The sequence below is a fragment of the Bacillus rossius genome, chromosome 13 (genome assembly GCF_032445375.1).
Source record: "Bacillus rossius redtenbacheri isolate Brsri chromosome 13, Brsri_v3, whole genome shotgun sequence".
In the NCBI taxonomy this organism is placed as follows: domain Eukaryota; kingdom Metazoa; phylum Arthropoda; class Insecta; order Phasmatodea; family Bacillidae; genus Bacillus; species Bacillus rossius.
In genome coordinates this window covers 45,892,989-45,910,273 of record NC_086340.1, presented here as the reverse complement: position 1 = coordinate 45,910,273, position 17,285 = coordinate 45,892,989, and the positions used below count along the sequence as shown (strand labels likewise).

The 17,285-nt window shown below is 45.3% G+C and overlaps 2 protein-coding genes across 2 annotated transcripts in view; both read right to left on the bottom strand.

Moving 5' to 3' along the window:
* Nucleotides 1–17,285, bottom strand: part of LOC134538513 (dipeptidase 1-like) — a 326,561-nt gene that overhangs the window by 290,295 nt on the left and 18,981 nt on the right. The window lies entirely within an intron of this gene.
* On the bottom strand, nt 5,560–13,044 carry LOC134538046 (trichohyalin-like). Its single transcript, XM_063379020.1, has 5 exons — nt 13,041–13,044; nt 9,847–9,993; nt 9,627–9,773; nt 8,706–8,973; nt 5,560–8,617 (listed from the first exon to the last, which is right to left on the bottom strand). Exons 1-5 carry the CDS (start codon nt 13,042–13,044, stop codon nt 5,560–5,562), a joined length of 3,624 nt encoding a protein of 1,207 aa, XP_063235090.1.

The following is a 17,285-nucleotide window of genomic DNA, read 5'->3' as shown; positions in this document are numbered from 1 at the left end:
TTGTTATCGTCTGTAAACCGACTTTACAGACAACCATTTTTTTTAACGATTGTATAATATCGTGAAGTATGCGCCAGCAACACAGCAAGCAAGATAAACTCTGACGCGACAGTGTGAACTGACAAGCTGAGCGCAATGCCGGTGCACACTTCAACACGGCCGCACAGACAAAGTTGTGCCCGAAACCACAAGGCCTGGCGACTGCAACTGTGGGTGCGCCTGCTTCACGCCGTGTAGGTTGCGCGGTGGACAGCTCTGTGTTGCGGGTTGCATCTTATCTCTAAGCATCCGGGGTCTTTCGCACTTGACATTTCTTGTTTCGCACGTGGTCGTCCACTAATTGCAGTCAAACACGGACAATGTTATCACGCTGACCGACTTACAGCTCGCTTTGTTCCTTACTTTTACTTTTTAAGAACGGTATAGTTATCTCACTACTCGAATGCCATTATTGTTTTTTAATTGTCATTGCAGTCTCTATAAAGAAATGAAAAAACTAAATTGTAATATATTTTACAAAATGGAATTAATGTTACATATAAGATAAAAAATTGTTATAATAAATTGGCACAGACCATTATATATAAAAAAATCGTAGAGGAGTAAAAAGTATTTAAGTTGTTTGGATTTACTACACATATATATTAAGACATTCATATATAGTCATTTATATGTATATATAAAATCGTTTATATGTATATATAATCATTTATATAGAATTTTGACATTAATTAACCCTCAAAACAATCTATAATTTATGTTTGATTTTTTCTTTCTGTGTATGTCGATTTTTTGTCTAATTGTGTGTGTCTATTTTCATGTTTATATTTTTCTGTTTGTCTTTTCATCTGTTTCTCTCTTTTTCTGTTTGTGCTTATTTCTGTGTGTCACTGTTTGTATTGTGGCGACAATCATTTACCATTTAAAGTATTTGTGACATTTTCCCAAAATTCGTGGTCACATTTTGGCAAAAAAGGCCTAATTTTAATATGAAGTTTGACATAAAAACACAAACATTCTTAACAAAAAACAGTATCACCTGAGCTCCTGGCACTGAAAATATATTTTGTGATCTGTATACGCCTGAAATAAAAATGCCTAATGCCCACATTGTTGATATACATTTTTCTAAATCAAGTCAATGTTGACTAAATTAATTGCTATGTTTTACAAATCCTACTAATATTATAAACGCGAAAGTTTGTAAGTATGGATGGATGGATGTTTGTTACTCTTTCACGTAAAAACTACTGAATGGATCTGGATGAAATTTGGCCTACAGCGAGCTCATACCAAATATTATTATGAAATTCTATCCCTAAGGGAGTGAAAAAGTCATAATTTCATTTTATAATAGAAAAAAAATCATAGGTCACAGACATAAAAATAGGAGAGAGTGTCATTTCTCTATGTCTGACACACGATCATACACATAGTAAGGTCTGGCAAATTAATTTTTTTCTTCCTTGGTGAGACCAGTCCGCTTAGTGGAGCTCGCAGTGGCTAGCAAAATAAAGGCGCTAAAACAGTGTTGTTCTTAACTTCGTCAATAGATAGAGTTGCCTTGAATTTTAAACGCATCATCTTTTGATGTGTTTGTCATGTCTTTAATTTTCGTTTCTTTGTGTCGTATGCGTTCCCATACCATTCATCCGATTGCGATGAAATTTTGGTGAGTTGTTATGCGCATGCCCGTGAAGGTTTCTGAGACGGTATAACTATTTTGCAATAGTTGGAGCACGAATCTTTTCAATAAATGTGTTTATTTCACATTATATAGCGGCACTTCGTCTGTTTTTGTTGTATAAGTGCGCACGCATGACACAATTATTTAAATACAAAAGAGAGTCAGAGATAGAGTGATATAGAGAGAGACAAGTTGAGGTAGCGAGGTATAGAGAATGAAATGGGTTAGCTAAAGAGATATATAGATGCATAGAGCTATATAGAGATTTATATATAGAAGAGATAGAGATAGTGGGAGGTATATATGTAGATATATATGTAAAGAGATAAATATATATATTTAGAGAGATGGATAGATGATTTGTATACATGTGTAACTATTTCAAACATATTAAAAAATAAAACTTAATGAGGCATTGAAATGCATGCTGAGCATTAGCTAGATAATGGAATCTTTTCAATATTAGTAATCTCTTATTTTTCAGCTTTTTTCTAGAGTGCTTTATAGAGTCTAGATTACATACAGACCACCAATTTTTAGATAAATACAGGTTAATAACTATACACTGGCAGAACAAAGTCTGTCGGAATTTGAAAGTGATATAAATTATTTTGCACACTTGACATTCAAATTAAGGAGACAATTACTAACTACATCTGATTTAGAAAAAGGTCCCCTTCACCCTGTGTTCAGCCCGGGCAACGCCGGGTACTGAAGCTAGTTTCTTATAATTCATGCTACAAATGTGGCACATATATATAACATGTCTTTGCAAAAATATTATTTAAGAAAAAATTAAATCGTTGTGTATTCAACTAATCGTGGCGTAAAAATCTTTAAAAAAATCTTAAGTAATTAAAAATAAGGTTAAAAAATAGGTATATATTATATTGGCTGTTAAATTTTTAAAATAGTTTAAACTATGAAAGTTTTAGCAAAATGTCATTAGCAGCATTGCAGGCAACACAGGTCAAATATAAGTACTGAGGCATGTATAAATATAACTACATATTAACTTCAAATCTTAAAACAACGAACTTAAACGAAGAAAAATCCGGAATTTTTCCAGTTGGCACGGAATTCGTAGCGAAAAAAATAATTTTCTACGTCGATACTATACTCGAGTACTACCTGCGGAAAGTCCATTCAGCCAGTTTACCTCCCCTCTTCATTATTGCATCACAATACTCCAAGTAAGGACGTGGAACCACAAACTTTAACACATCTTATTAACGTGTAGTTTTAAAATCAAATTGTATTTATTTCTTTTTAAGGGTTGTTTCTGGAATCTGTGAAATTTGTGAGGATTTTATTTTTTATATTTAAATAATGAAATATTGAACTTAAGAAAGTTGAAAATCCGTGAACAAATACTTTTGTAAATTAAGTCTTAAGTTCAGAAAATTTTTCAAGATTTACATATTTGGAATATAAAATATTTCAAAATTCATATGAGCGCATTATTTATTGGACTTTATTTAAAGTTTTATTTGTATTCAAACTGTTTAAAATATATATTACAGCTATTTAGGTAACCATTTTTGAAGATCGCTAACGGAAAAAAAAAAACAAAAAAAAAAAACACCCTGTTACTCTGTACACATGATAGAAGTGAAAATTCTTTGGCAGTTAAAACCTCGAATATTAAGTATATCATAAGGGATAAAACAACAGAGAGAATAAATTTTTTATAATGATTATATAACAATCAATATTACTCACTGTTGAAATAATCACCCATAAAAAACCTTAGTGTTACTTTTACACCAAACATTTTGCCAAACATTCCGCCAAATCTCTGAACGAAATATGAAATTCACGACAGGTAGCGCTATCTATGCGGGAAATGCAGGGACTGTCAACAGCGCCCTCTACGCTGCTGGTTGGACAAGGTAGAACGCGAGCGCGCTGGTAGATCCCTACTAATATTATAAATGTGAATGTAAGTTTGTTTGTTACGCTTTCACGCGAAAACTACTTAACCGATCATCATGAAACTTTGTACACATTTTCTTGGAGGTATTAGAAGTAACATAGGATACGTTTTATTGAATAAAAAAAATATCTTTTACGTAAGATAAAAAAAATGTTTGTCAAATATCTCAAAATCTAGCTACGTTAACGCCATCTAGCATTCCAGTTATGAAGTTCCAACCCTGAGTACTGTAATACCGTTGCACTGTATTATCGACGGTCAATATTCAAAATTCAAAATTATTTATTTTTGTTACAGAGAAATATATATTTTATTTATTCATTTCTATTGTAATGATCTCTGATACTTATTTAAGGCTTCAATGCGAGCGAAGCCGCGGGTATTGCTAGTAATATATAATTCAATGCATACACAGCTGACTGTATAGGAAACCTTATCTACTTTCTGAAACAAGCGCATGAGAACACTTTTTCTTGTTCTTTCATTCATTTATACCTCATTGTTCCATTTTTTTTGTTGGGTGGGTGACGAATCATCACACGAATAGGAGACGAAAACGAACCCAGCAATGTATATAGCACAGTGCTCTCTTTATATATACTTTGGCAAAGTACCTTTTCTCCATCATTTTAGCATCAGAAACGTTTAACAACAATGTTTCAGGAAAACATTGGATTACAATTTGGCCTTGAAAAATTTTTTACTCTCATCGCGCACAAAGATGTTTCACTTCAGAAATATAAGATCCAATTAAATAATATTGTTACGAACACAGACAGGACCGCGACACAGGCCAGGTTCGGAGCTGGCTGGCGGCCACGCACGGCCACTGAAGTCATGTCACGTGTGCCGTCCACTGACGTAAGGCATGCCACGCGCGCCTGCCCGGATTCCAAGTGTCGTCACTACCCCGTACCCCCCTCCTCTTCCCTCGCTGTAATGCATCGCTGAGCGGCCTTGGGGATTCCGCGAGCCGTCGCGCGGCGTGGCGCAAATGGGCGCCGCCTTTCTGGACTTTTTGAGGATTCGGGTCGGCCCGGGATGACGCAACTCGTCACAGCCGCTCTCGTCGGTTCTGGGAAATATAAAATGACAACGCCGGCCTTCGCAGTAGTTCAGCAAGAGTGCCGAGAAAGTTCGGAGTGTTCCGCGAGTGAAGGGAAGTGCGACATCGGCGAAGAGGGTGAGAGACCTCCTCGAGAGTGGCGCGACGCGGAGTGACAGGATCAAGAGAGTGCGACTGAGTGGCGCGAGACTGTGTGCGAGACAGGTGCGTGGTGAGGGGCGAACCACTGTCGAGCCCAGCTCCAGTGAGGAGTGCGAACTGCGGAACTGGACAGACACTGAGTGACTTTAAATAAATATTTTTAAGTGCCAGTGACTAGTGATCGAACATTTTTAAGTACAATTATTTATGAGTTATTAAGAAAACGTAATTGGGATATCCCTTATGAACACAGTTATACCCACAATTAGTTCTTATTAATATCTTCGTACATTCAATTCAATCTGATTTCCAATGTTCGCGCGGAAATATTTAAGTACAAAATAATTGCAGGAAAACAGCAACAACGAAATATGAAAGGATTCAGGACGCCGAGAACAGTTTTTGGAGGGAGCTCTTTGCTGGAGCGAACTGAAAGGAAATCATTCCGGCAGGACTTAGCGCGATGTTGACAGTCGGTTGCCAAAAAGGAGAGGTCGAACGGGAAGGGAAGGGAAAATATTGGCCAAGCACTTACCTCCACACCTGGTGCCGTAGCTCGGACCGCGAGGGGCGAGTCAGGCTCTGGAGGGAGGGAGGGAGGAAGGGAGGGAGGGAGTGAGAAATTCGGCAGGAAGGGAGGGAGGGAGCTCAGCCGGGGAGTAAATAAGAGGATTTTCCGGCGGCGCACGTGCGACTACTCCTTGCGACCTCCTCACACGTCACCACGGCTTACGTGCGCTTCTGCCCGCCGCCCGGAGGTGTAAGGTGCCTAGAGCACGGCTCGCCGTCTGCGCCGCTGTCTGTTCTCGCCGTCTGCGCCGCTGCATGTTCCCCTCGCCGTCTGTGCCGCTGCCTGTTCTCCTCGCCGTCTGCGCCGCTGCATGTTCTCCTCGCCGTCTGCGCCGCTGCCTGGCCTGTTCTCCTCGCCGTCTGCGCCGCTGCCTGTTCTCCTCGCCGTCTGCGCCGCTGTCTGTTCCCTCGCCGTCTGCGCCGCTGTCTGTTCCCCTCGCCGTCTGCGCCGCTGCATGTTCTCCTCGCCGTCTGCGCCGCTGCCTGTTCTCGCCGTCTGCGCCGCTGCCTGGCCTGTTCTCCTCGCCGTCTGCGCCGCTGCCTGTTCTCCTCGCCGTCTGCGCCGCTATCTGTTCCCCTCGCCGTCTGCGCCGCTGTCTGTTCCCCTCGCCGTCTGCGCCGCTGCCTGTTCTCCTCGCCGTCTGCGCCGCTGCATGTTCTCCTCGCCGTCTGCGCCGCTGCCTGTTCTCCTCGCCGTCTGCGCCGCTGCCTGTTCTCCTCGCCGTCTGCGCCGCTGCCTGTTCTCCTCGCCGTCTGCGCCGCTGCCTGGCCTGTTCTCCTCGCCGTCTGCGCCGCTGCCTGTTCTCCTCGCCGTCTGCGCCGCTGTCTGTTCCCCTCGCCGTCTGCGCCGCTGCATGTTCTCCTCGCCGTCTGCGCCGCTGCCTGTTCTCCTCGCCGTCTGCGCCGCTGCCTGTTCTCCTCGCCGTCTGCGCCGCTGTCTGTTCCCCTCGCCGTCTGTGCCGCTGCCTGTTCCCCTCGCCGTCTGCGCCGCTGCCTGGCCTGTTCTCCTCGCCGTCTGTGCCACTGCCTGTTCTCCTCGCCGTCTGCGCCGCTGCCTGGCCTGTTCTCCTCGCCGTCTGCGCCGCTGCCTGTTCTCCTCGCCGTCTGCGCCGCTGCCTGTTCTCCTCGCCGTCTGCGCCGCTGCCTGTTCTCCTCGCCGTCTGCGCCGCTGCCTGTTCTCCTCGCCGTCTGTGCCGCTGCCTGTTCTCCTCGCCGTCTGCGCCGCTGCCTGTTCTCCTCGCCGTCTGCGCCGCTGCATGTTCCCCTCGCCGTCTGTGCCGCTGCCTGTTCTCCTCGCCGTCTGCGCCGCTGCATGTTCTCCTCGCCGTCTGCGCCGCTGCCTGGCCTGTTCTCCTCGCCGTCTGCGCCGCAGCCTGTTCTCCTCGCCGTCTGCGCCGCTGTCTGTTCCCCTCGCCGTCTGCGCCGCTGCATGTTCTCCTCGCCGTCTGCGCCGCTGCCTGTTCTCCTCGCCGTCTGCGCCGCTGCCTGTTCTCCTCGCCGTCTGCGCCGCTGCCTGTTCTCCTCGCCGTCTGCGCCGCTGTCTGTTCCCCTCGCCGTCTGTGCCGCTGCCTGTTCCCCTCGCCGTCTGTGCCGCTGCCTGTTCTCCTCGCCGTCTGCGCCGCTGCCTGTTCTCCTCGCCGTCTGCGCCGCTGCCTGTTCTCCTCGCCGTCTGCGCCGCTGCCTGTTCTCCTCGCCGTCTGCGCCGCTGTCTGTTCCCCTCGCCGTCTGTGCCGCTGCCTGTTCCCCTCGCCGTCTGTGCCGCTGCCTGTTCCCCTCGCCGTCTGTGCCGCTGCCTGTTCTCCTCGCCGTCTGTGCCACTGCCTGTTCTCCTCGCCGTCTGCGCCGCTGCCTGTTCTCCTCGCCGTCTGTGCCGCTGCCTGTTCTCCTCGCCGTCTGCGCCGCTGCCTGTTCCCCTCGCCGTCTGTGCCGCTGCCTGTTCCCCTCGCCGTCTGTGCCACTGCCTGTTCCCCTCGCCGTCTGCGCCGCTGCCGGTTCTCCTCGCCGTCTGCGCCGCTGCCTGTTCCCCTCGCCGTCTGTGCTGCTGCCTGTTCCCCTCGCCGTCTGGGCCGCTGCCTGTTCCCCTCGCCGTCTGCGCCGCTGCCTGTTCCCCTCGCCGTCTGCGCCGCTGCCTGTTCTTCTCGCCGTCTGTGCCGCTGCCTGTTCCCCTCGCCGTCTGCGCCGCTGCCTGTTCTCCTCGCCGTCTGCGCCGCTGCCTGTTCCCCTCGCTGTCTGCGTCGCTTCCTGTTCTCCTCGCCGTCTGGGCCGCTGCCTGTTCTCCTCGCCGTCTGTGCCGCTGCCTGTTCTCCTCACCGTCTGCGCCGCTGCCTGTTCTTCTCGCCGTCTGTGCTGCTGCCTGTTCCCCTCGCCGTCTGCGCCGCTGCCTGTTCCCCTCGCCGTCTGCGCCCTTGCCTGTTCCCCTCGCCGTCTGTGCTGCTGCCTGTCGCCCTCGCCGTCTGCGACCCTGCCTGTTCCCCTCGCCGTCTGTGCCGCTGCCTGTTCCCCTCGCCGTCTGCACCGCTGCCTGTTCTCATCACCGTCTGCGCCCTTGCCTGTTCCCCTCGCCGTCTGCGCCGCTGTCTGTTCTCCTCGCCGTCTGCACCGCTGCCTGTTCTCCTCGCCGTCTGCGCCGCTGCATGTTCTCCTCGCCGTCTGCGCCGCTGCCTGTTCCCCTCGCCGTCTGCGCCGCTGCCTGTTCCCCTCACCGTCTGCGCCGCTGTCTGTTCTCCTCGCCGTCTGCACCGCTGCCTGTTCTCCTCGCCGTCTGCGCCGCTGCCTGTTCTCCTCGCCGTCTGCGCTGCTGCCTGTTCTCCTCGCCGTCTGTGCCGCTGCCTGTTCCCCTCGCCGTCTGTGCCGCTGCCTGTTCTCCTCGCCGTCTGCACCGCTGCCTGTTCTCCTCGCCGTCTGCGCCGCTGCATGTTCTCCTCGCCGTCTGCACCGCTGCCTGTTCCCCTCACCGTCTGCGCCGCTGCCTGTTCTCCTCGCCGTCTGCGCCCCTGCCTGTTCTCCTCGCCGTCTGGGCCGCTGCCTGTTCTCCTCGCCGTCTGTGCCGCTGCCTGTTCTCCTCACCGTCTGCGCCGCTGCCTGTTCTCCTTGCCGTCTGCGCCACTGTCTGTTCCCCTCGCCGTCTGCGCCGCTGCCTGTTCCCCTCTCCGTCTGCGCCCTTGCCTGTTCCCCTCGCCGTCTGTGCTGCTGCCTGTCGCCCTCGCCGTCTGCGACCCTGCCTGTTCCCCTCGCCGTCTGTGCCGCTGCCTGTTCCCCTCGCCGTCTGCACCGCTGCCTGTTCTCATCGCCGTCTGCGCCCTTGCCTGTTCTCCTCGCCGTCTACGCCGCTGTCTGTTCTCCTCGCCGTCTGCGCCGCTGCCTGTTCTCCTCGCCGTCTGCGCCGCTGCCTGTTCCCCTCGCCGTCTGTGCCGCTGCCTGTTCTCCTCGCCGTCTGCACCGCTGCCTGTTCTCCTCGCCGTCTGCGCCGCTGCATGTTCTCCTCGCCGTCTGCACCGCTGCCTGTTCCCCTCACCGTCTGCGCCGCTGCCTGTTCTCCTCGCCGTCTGCGCCGCTGCCTGTTCTCCTCGCCGTCTGCGCCACCGCCTGTTCTCCTCGCCGTCTGCGCTACCGCCTGTTCTCCTCGCCGTCTGCGCTACCGCCTGTTCTCCTCGCCGTCTGCGCCGCCGTCTGTTCTCCTGGCCGTCTGCGCCGCCGTCTGATCTCCTCGCTGTCTGCGCCGCCGTCTGTTCCCCTAGCCGTCTGTTCTCATTGCCGTCTGTTCCCCTCACCGTCTGTTCTCCTCGCCGTCTGCGCCGCCGTCTGTTCCCCTTGCCGTCTGTTCCCCTCGCCGTCTGTTCTCCTCGCCGTCTGTTCTCCTCGCCGTCTGTTTTCCTTGCCGTCTGCGCCACCGTCTGTTATCCTCGCCGTCTGTTCCCCTCGCCGTCTGTTCTATTCGCCGTCTGTTCTCCTCGCCGTCTGTTCCCCTCGCCGTCTGTTCACTTCGCCGTCTGTTCCCCTCGCCATCTGTTCTCTTCGCCGTCTGCGCCGCCGTCTGTTCCCCTCGTCATCTGTTCTCCTCGTCGTCTGCGCCGCCGTCTGTTCCCCTCGCCGTCTGCACCGCCGTCTGTTCTCCTCGCCGTCTGTTATCCTTGCCGTCTGCGCCACCGTCTGTTATCCTCGCCGTCTGTTCCCCTCGCCGTCTGTTCTATTCGCCGTCTGTTCTATTCGCCGTCTGTTCCCCTCGCCGTCTGCGCCGCCGTCTGATCTCCTCGCCGTGTGCGCTGCTGCCTGTTCCCCTCGCCATCTGTTCTCCTCGTCGTCTGCGCCGCCGTCTGTTCCCCTCGCCATCTGCACCGCCGTCTGTTCTCCTCGCCGTCTGTTCTCCTTGCCGTCTGCGCCACCGTCTGTTATCCTCGCCGTCTGTTCCCCTCGCCGTCTGTTCTATTCGCCGTCTGTTCCCCTCGCCGTCTGCGCCGCCGTCTGATCTCCTCGCCGTGTGCGCTGCTGCCTGTTCCCCTCGCCATCTGTTCTCCTCGTCGTCTGCGCCGCCGTCTGTTCCCCTCGCCGTCTGCACCGCCGTCTGTTCTCCTCGCCGTCTGTTCTCCTTGCCGTCTGCGCCACCGTCTGTTATCCTCGCCGTCTGTTCCCCTCGCCGTCTGTTCTATTCGCCGTCTGTTCCCCTCGCCGTCTGCGCCGCCGTCTGATCTCCTCGCCGTGTGCGCTGCTGCCTGTTCCCCTCGCAAAATTCTTAGTGGAAAATTACTTAAACTATTTTTATTAATATTTTAACTTTAATCATTTAATGTAAAAAAAAACATGTTTTTTGGAAATACCTTTAACAATGGTCAGATTATTTCTTTTGTATGTTGAGCACCTTACTTCTCAATGATTTATGCTGATTTGTGCATCTCGTTAAAATATTCAGAGTCAATGCTAATGTCTTTGCCGCGAGCACATGCGACAGAGCTCTGCGCGCATACACGCGGTCCTTGGCGCTCTGCGCTCGGCTCTCGGGCGGTTTGAATACTTGATGCGCGTGACAACGTCGGCCGCCGACCCGAGTGTATCCCGCGGGCTGTTCGAGTTACCAGGCCCGAACACCCCGAGTGTATCCCGAGGGCTGTTCGAGGTACCAGGCCCGAACACCCCGAGTGTATCCCGAGGGCTGTTCGAGGTACCAGGCCCGAACACCCCGAGTGTATCCCGAGGGCTGTTCGAGGTACCAGGCCCGAACACCCCGAGTGTATCCCGAGGGCTGTTCGAGGTACCAGGCCCGAACACCCCGAGTGTATCCCGAGGGCTGTTCGAGGTACCAGGCCCGAACACCCCGAGTGTATCCCGCGGGCTGTTCGAGGTACCAGGCCCGAACACCCCGAGTGTATCCCGAGGGCTGTTCGAGGTACCAGGCCCGAACACCCCGAGTGTATCCCGAGGGCTGTTCGAGGTACCAGGCCCGAACACCCCGAGTGTATCCCGAGGGCTGTTCGAGGTACCAGGCCCGAACACCCCGAGTGTATCCCGCGGGCTGTTCGAGGTACCAGGCCCGAACACCCCGAGTGTATCCCGAGGGCTGTTCGAGGTACCAGGCCCGAACACCCCGAGTGTATCCCGAGGGCTGTTCGAGGTACCAGGCCCGAACACCCCGAGTGTATCCCGAGGGCTGTTCGAGGTACCAGGCCCGAACACCCCGAGTGTATCCCGAGGGCTGTTCGAGGTACCAGGCCCGAACACCCCGAGTGTATCCCGAGGGCTGTTCGAGGTACCAGGCCCGAACACCCCGAGTGTATCCCGAGGGCTGTTCGAGGTACCAGGCCCGAACACCCCGAGTGTATCCCGCGGGCTGTTCGAGGTACCAGGCCCGAACACCCCGAGTGTATCCCGAGGGCTGTTCGAGGTACCAGGCCCGAACACCCCGAGTGTATCCCGAGGGCTGTTCGAGGTACCAGGCCCGAACACCCCGAGTGTATCCCGCGGGCTGTTCGAGGTACCAGGCCCGAACACCCCGAGTGTATCCCGAGGGCTGTTCGAGGTACCAGGCCCGAACACCCCGAGTGTATCCCGAGGGCTGTTCGAGGTACCAGGCCCGAACACCCCGAGTGTATCCCGAGGGCTGTTCGAGGTACCAGGCCCGAACACCCCGAGTGTATCCCGAGGGCTGTTCGAGGTACCAGGCCCGAACACCCCGAGTGTATCCCGAGGGCTGTTCGAGGTACCAGGCCCGAACACCCCGAGTTCCACTGTCTGCGGGAGAACAGGTGCTTTCAGGGTGAAGCTGGGGGAAAATCACTAAGCATTATAAATATTTACATTTTGTACCAAGTGCCGGCATAGTTTTTTTATATATGAGCGGAACTCTTTGGCCGATGTATTCATACTATGTTTCCGGGAAGAAGAAAAAAGCATAAAATGGTTTGGTCTCACATAGTGAGAATTTGGAAGGCTATATACGCGTACAGGTGTCTGTAACTGTATAAAGGTTGTTTTCCTTTTGCTAAAGTATTTTTGTTAACTTTATCGACAATTTTTGTTTTTCTTTCATTTACATTTAGGAATAGTTCATAATTTACTTTGGGTTTAAGGCCATTTGTTGCCATAAATTAAATATTTTGGAATCCCATTAATGTTTTTATGTGAAAATATTCTTTAAGTGAAATATTAGTGTTGTATAAAAACAATTTTTTTGCGAATAATGTACTTCAATTTCATGAAAATTATTATAATTATTTAAATTGTAAAATTAAGTTCCACCTCATCTGATTTGTTTATCGAGTTAGTAAAGGAAATGTGTTTCTTCATTGTTACATATTATAAGTTTATAGCATTAGTTTCATCGGGTGGGTAATGCGTACAAATATAAATCCTTACTGTCAACTCCAAAAATTTTCTTCAAAAATAAATGAAATAAGCAAAAATAAAAAGATTTTCAACATAGCGCATGAGTCCGACTCTAAATAAATATGACAGAATTAATACCTTAGTCGTGATTGACACTTGGTCAGAATAGTAAAATATTTTACGTATAAAGCGCTTCGCGTCTATTGTTAAATTAAAATAAAATCCAAAATATTTAATATGGTGTGTTTATTATCACATGGCATATACCTTAGTATAAATTCACCAATACTTATAATTGGGACCTCAGGAGATAAATTGCCTACGTAGAAATCGCTTTAGGGGGAATACACATTTTCGTAAAGTTTTGGTTATGGATTGTCTTCACACGCAAAGCCAGTCAATTTTCACGTCAATATTTTGAATTTCTGCGATTGTAAATTATGCTTCCCTTACAAAACTGTATATTGGTTTTTGGGGTTGACTTTTGTCACGGGTTATCAAATATTATTTTAAGAGTCACCAAAAACATTCATTTTGAAACATTTTATCTGACTATTTTCAATAGGGAAAATCACAATTATTATTTTTTATTTGTTTATTTAGATAATAGCTTTACTAACATTTAAAAAAAAAATACGTTTAATATACAGAATAAACAAAATATCCCTTCCGGCACAGCCTACAGGCATGGGTAGATTTCGAAGTAGCTATTTTTTATTCTTGAAATATTTTGGTAACTTCTATAAACTTCTGCAACATGTTAAGAACTGAATGTTCATGACATATATGTTTTCTCTAATATTACCAAATGATTAAATACTTGCCCATTTTTCATGCAGCGAAAATATTATGAATATTTTTAACTCAGTGTATCCAGCATTCAATAGTTTACAACGCAGCACTGAATAGCTTAGAACGAATTTCATATTATATGGCAAGGTAATTACTAAATTTGTTTACATTAAAACATTAGTTTTCATCCCTTGCCCTAATAACGTGGTCATATAAAAACTTCATTCCACCAAGTTTTAAAATATTAAGAGTGTTTAAAATAAAATTTAAAAAAATTATGAATAAGAATGTTTTGAACTTTTTTAAAATTTCAATCCATGTTTTTAAGGCAATAATTCTTTTATCAAAAACTGTTTCAGCCAAAGTTTTAGATGAAGTTGAAGATAAATACAACAAATTATAACGGATATGATAGTATATCTACTTAAAAAGAGTAATGATTATTTTATACTTTCTAATCTATTGTATTTCCACCACTTGCAGTAATAGTTGGGTAAACAAAAATAATAGTTTTAGTTAATATTAAGAAAGTTAAACAAAAATAAGAATAGATTGGATAGTGTAGCGGATAGGTAACTTATTTTCTCATTACAACAACAGGATTTCTAACCCCCCCCCCCCCCCCCCCTTGCAATTATGGTTAGTATTATCAAAAAATTTTCAGACAAAAGTTTTAGATAAAAATTGTAATATCTACAAAAAAAAATTGAACGGATTCGTTTGTATTCAAAAACTAAGAGAGTTGCGATATTTTTGTCTTCACCTTTTATTTTCCACCCCTTGCAGTAATGGATGGTCGTACAAAAAATATTATTAGACAAATTTGTAGATAATAATTTAAGGTTTAATAATAAAACGGGACGGATTTAACATAGTAAGTAAAATATGAATTTATAGAATTCTACCCCTTAATTTTCGAAACCCCTGGAACAGTGATTAGTCTCATCAAAAATTGTTTCAGACAAATGTTTTATATAAAAATTATAACACAAACATTTTGAATGGAATTTATAGTGTACTTACTAAGGGAGTTATTAATTAATTTTTAATTTTACCCCTTAAATATAACGCCAAAGCTAATATTACTGTATTAGGTTACTGCTACCTGATGATAGCGACTGCACTGTCGACCGAAACGTCGGTGAATTATTCGCCAAGGACATGGCTACAACCCAGAAGCCAAGCTACTTCTACCTACCACAATTTTGAAATCATGCGAAATTCGACCTCTAAGGGATGATCAATGATTGAATATGATTTTTATATGAATATTTTAACTTTGAATCTATTCAAGAATAAGAATGGAGACTTGGTACTAATGATGAACATATAAAAAATACTAACTACAATTTTATCCAATTTTTCCTTAAATTCAGACTAAAGGTTGTGACCACTAAGCCACATTTAAATTTTTATTTTTGGCTATTCTGTTTTTTTCTGAAATATTTCAATTTTAAATTACTGTTTTAATCTTTAAAAGTCAGTCGCAGTATTTTTTTATTTATTTAATTTTTGTGATTAGTTTTTTTTAAATTTATTATTCATTTCTTTGGTTTGTTTCATTTTTTTTTAAATACTCTGTATTGATATTGGTTCTATGGCCGGCAACTGGGCGCGGTATCATCGCTTTCAAATGTCTGACGTCACCAGCGCCATAGTGCGGGTGGGGGGGTCAACTGTGAGCCTCGGGGAGTGATGGACTGCGAGTCGCCGCCGACGCACGTGCGGAGGAACTCCGCCGCGGGCAGAGGTGTGCAATGCTCCGACACAGCGCCGGGCAGTCCGTGCCTGGGTTGGCATGGACGGGGCCGTGCCTTGAGCTGGTACACAAGGAAGTGCCTCGCAAGAGAATACTTAGATAAGGTAAAGAGGCGACACGTAGTATTGTTGGGATTTGGCACAAAACTAATTTTCATGATAAGTAAAAGTTTGGTGCAAAACGTTTCAGCGAACTACCATCTTGGAAGCACTATTAGTTCACGTGCGTGTGTTAATTAGACATACTCAATTTGTATGCAATACATAACTGTGTCTATGCTATTTACAATTACGTTGAGCAAAGTTAAGCAGTCCCGCAATTTCGTACGAAGTTTAAATTTACGTCACGAATCTTTAAAATTTGAACTTCGTCTTTGGAAATAAGTTTGTCAACGGAACTGAATATTTTTTGTTTCGGACCTCCTGCATATACTGTGGCGACACACGGCGCTCTTGACTGGACAGTGTAATGTTGGTGAAGGTAAGGGACACAGCTGTTCGTCACGTCATGTACCAGCAAGGCGAGAAATCGCGTATTTGCGTGTGGCGACGATTAAATCCGGCCCCAGTAGGACTTATAAACTTTATATATATTTATGCATTTTATATAATTTCTTTTTTTATATCATTAGGTGTTATTACTGTATTTTTATATTAATAAGCGCTGACTTATAATGTTTCAGTGTGGTTATTTATACGGCCATTTAAAAGGGTAAATTTTATTTATATTTTGCTTACCAGGTATTACCTTTGTAATTTATGGTTATGCTCATACTAAAATCAAGTAACTGTCATATATCTATAACTGTATTACCATCTGAAGTATCATGATGAAGTACGATTCAGTAAAACTCTGCTTATTTGTACTCTGCATTTTTATTACTATTAGCCAAAGACTAGCCTATAATTTTTTTGATAACATTTCTATTTTTGGCTCGACAACTTGGGTAAATAGAGCGGTTGATTTTTTTGAGCTCTTAAAATTTTTTGGGTATTTTTAATAGTATTTACCCTTAGTGTGTCGGGGACGCAACCCCCCTTCCATGTTGGACGGAAGGCGGGTTACAAGGTGGGAGGGTAAAAAAGGGTAGATGTGTTTTTAAAGTAAAAATGAACACTTGCTATTCAATTGGAACAGGAAGTAACAAATTAATAAAATCTTTCATCTACAGTTACGTATTGCATTTTTTTCGTTTATTAGAATTTTTCTTTTAAAAGGGTTGAAAGACGTTAATTTTTTACTTATTCGAAGAAATCGTATCTTTGAAATGTAATTCAGTTAAACGTTAAGTGAATGGTAGAAATAAAAAAAATATAAACATAAAATTATCATTTTACTTCTTTGCGTGATTCCGCTCCTAAGGGGCGTAAATAGGTTAAGTTTGTTTTAAAGAAAAACATATATATTTCAGAATCTACTATATCATATGGTTAGAAATTAAGTATGAATAAGCATATAGGGTTACAAATTTTATTATTACAAGTTTTGGGATTTCGCCTTTCCTAAGGAAATAATTTTTTTATACTAAAAACTCGTATCTCCATAGCAAACAAAGCTGGATATAAGAAACTTAGTTTAAATATTTTAAAAATTTAATCAACTAGGGTACTTTTACAAATATTTGATATTCGACCCCAAAAGCATTTAAACGGGGAAATGTTAATTTTTATAGTAATAAATCGTGTATCCAAGGATATTAAGACGAAGTTAAGCAACTGAGCAAGAATAAAAAAATGATTAAATACCATTTTTCTATATTTGACCTATAAGGGTTCACATCTCTGAAGGTTTTCAGGCGTGGTTGTAAGTTAGTGTTGTGATTTACAAATATGCAGAATCTAATAACGGTTTTTTTAACTTTCTGAAGTTATAGTTCATAAAAGTTAAATTATTGTAAACAAGTTTTTAACATTAACAAATAATACCTTTTGATCAAATCAAACTTAATTGTTGATGTTGGAAATGATTAAAAAAACATACCTTAAGCAACCTTCTCTTATTAACGTTTTCTGAAATATTATCAATAAATTGGTAACAGAGGATAAAATCATTTTTTTCCTAAATTTTGGATGAAAAATTTTAACATTATATAAATAAGTTTATTATGTTATTTTCGGAGTTCACATCTGCTGTAAAAAGGAAAAAAAAAATAAATAAAGGACGAGTTTGGTTTTTGTTTGGTTAACGGATATTGCCACATTTACTTCTTTCTGAATTTTTTACATAGGCATAATTGTTCTAAAAGAGAAGATGGGCAAATATTTGGTAATTTATTTTTAATAGTACTAAGCGTAACATTTACTACGAATCAACTTATACGTTGTAAAATAAATTTTATTTATCAATTTCAATTAATTATGCGATTGTATCAAATATAAATTAACGGTAGGTATTGGTGATAAGGTGAAATTAATTACTCTAAGAACAGCTTTATCCATAGTACTTAAATGAAAGTGTTAATGTTCAAGATGGTATTAACTTAAGTTAAATGAAATAGGTACATGTTTATGAATTTTTG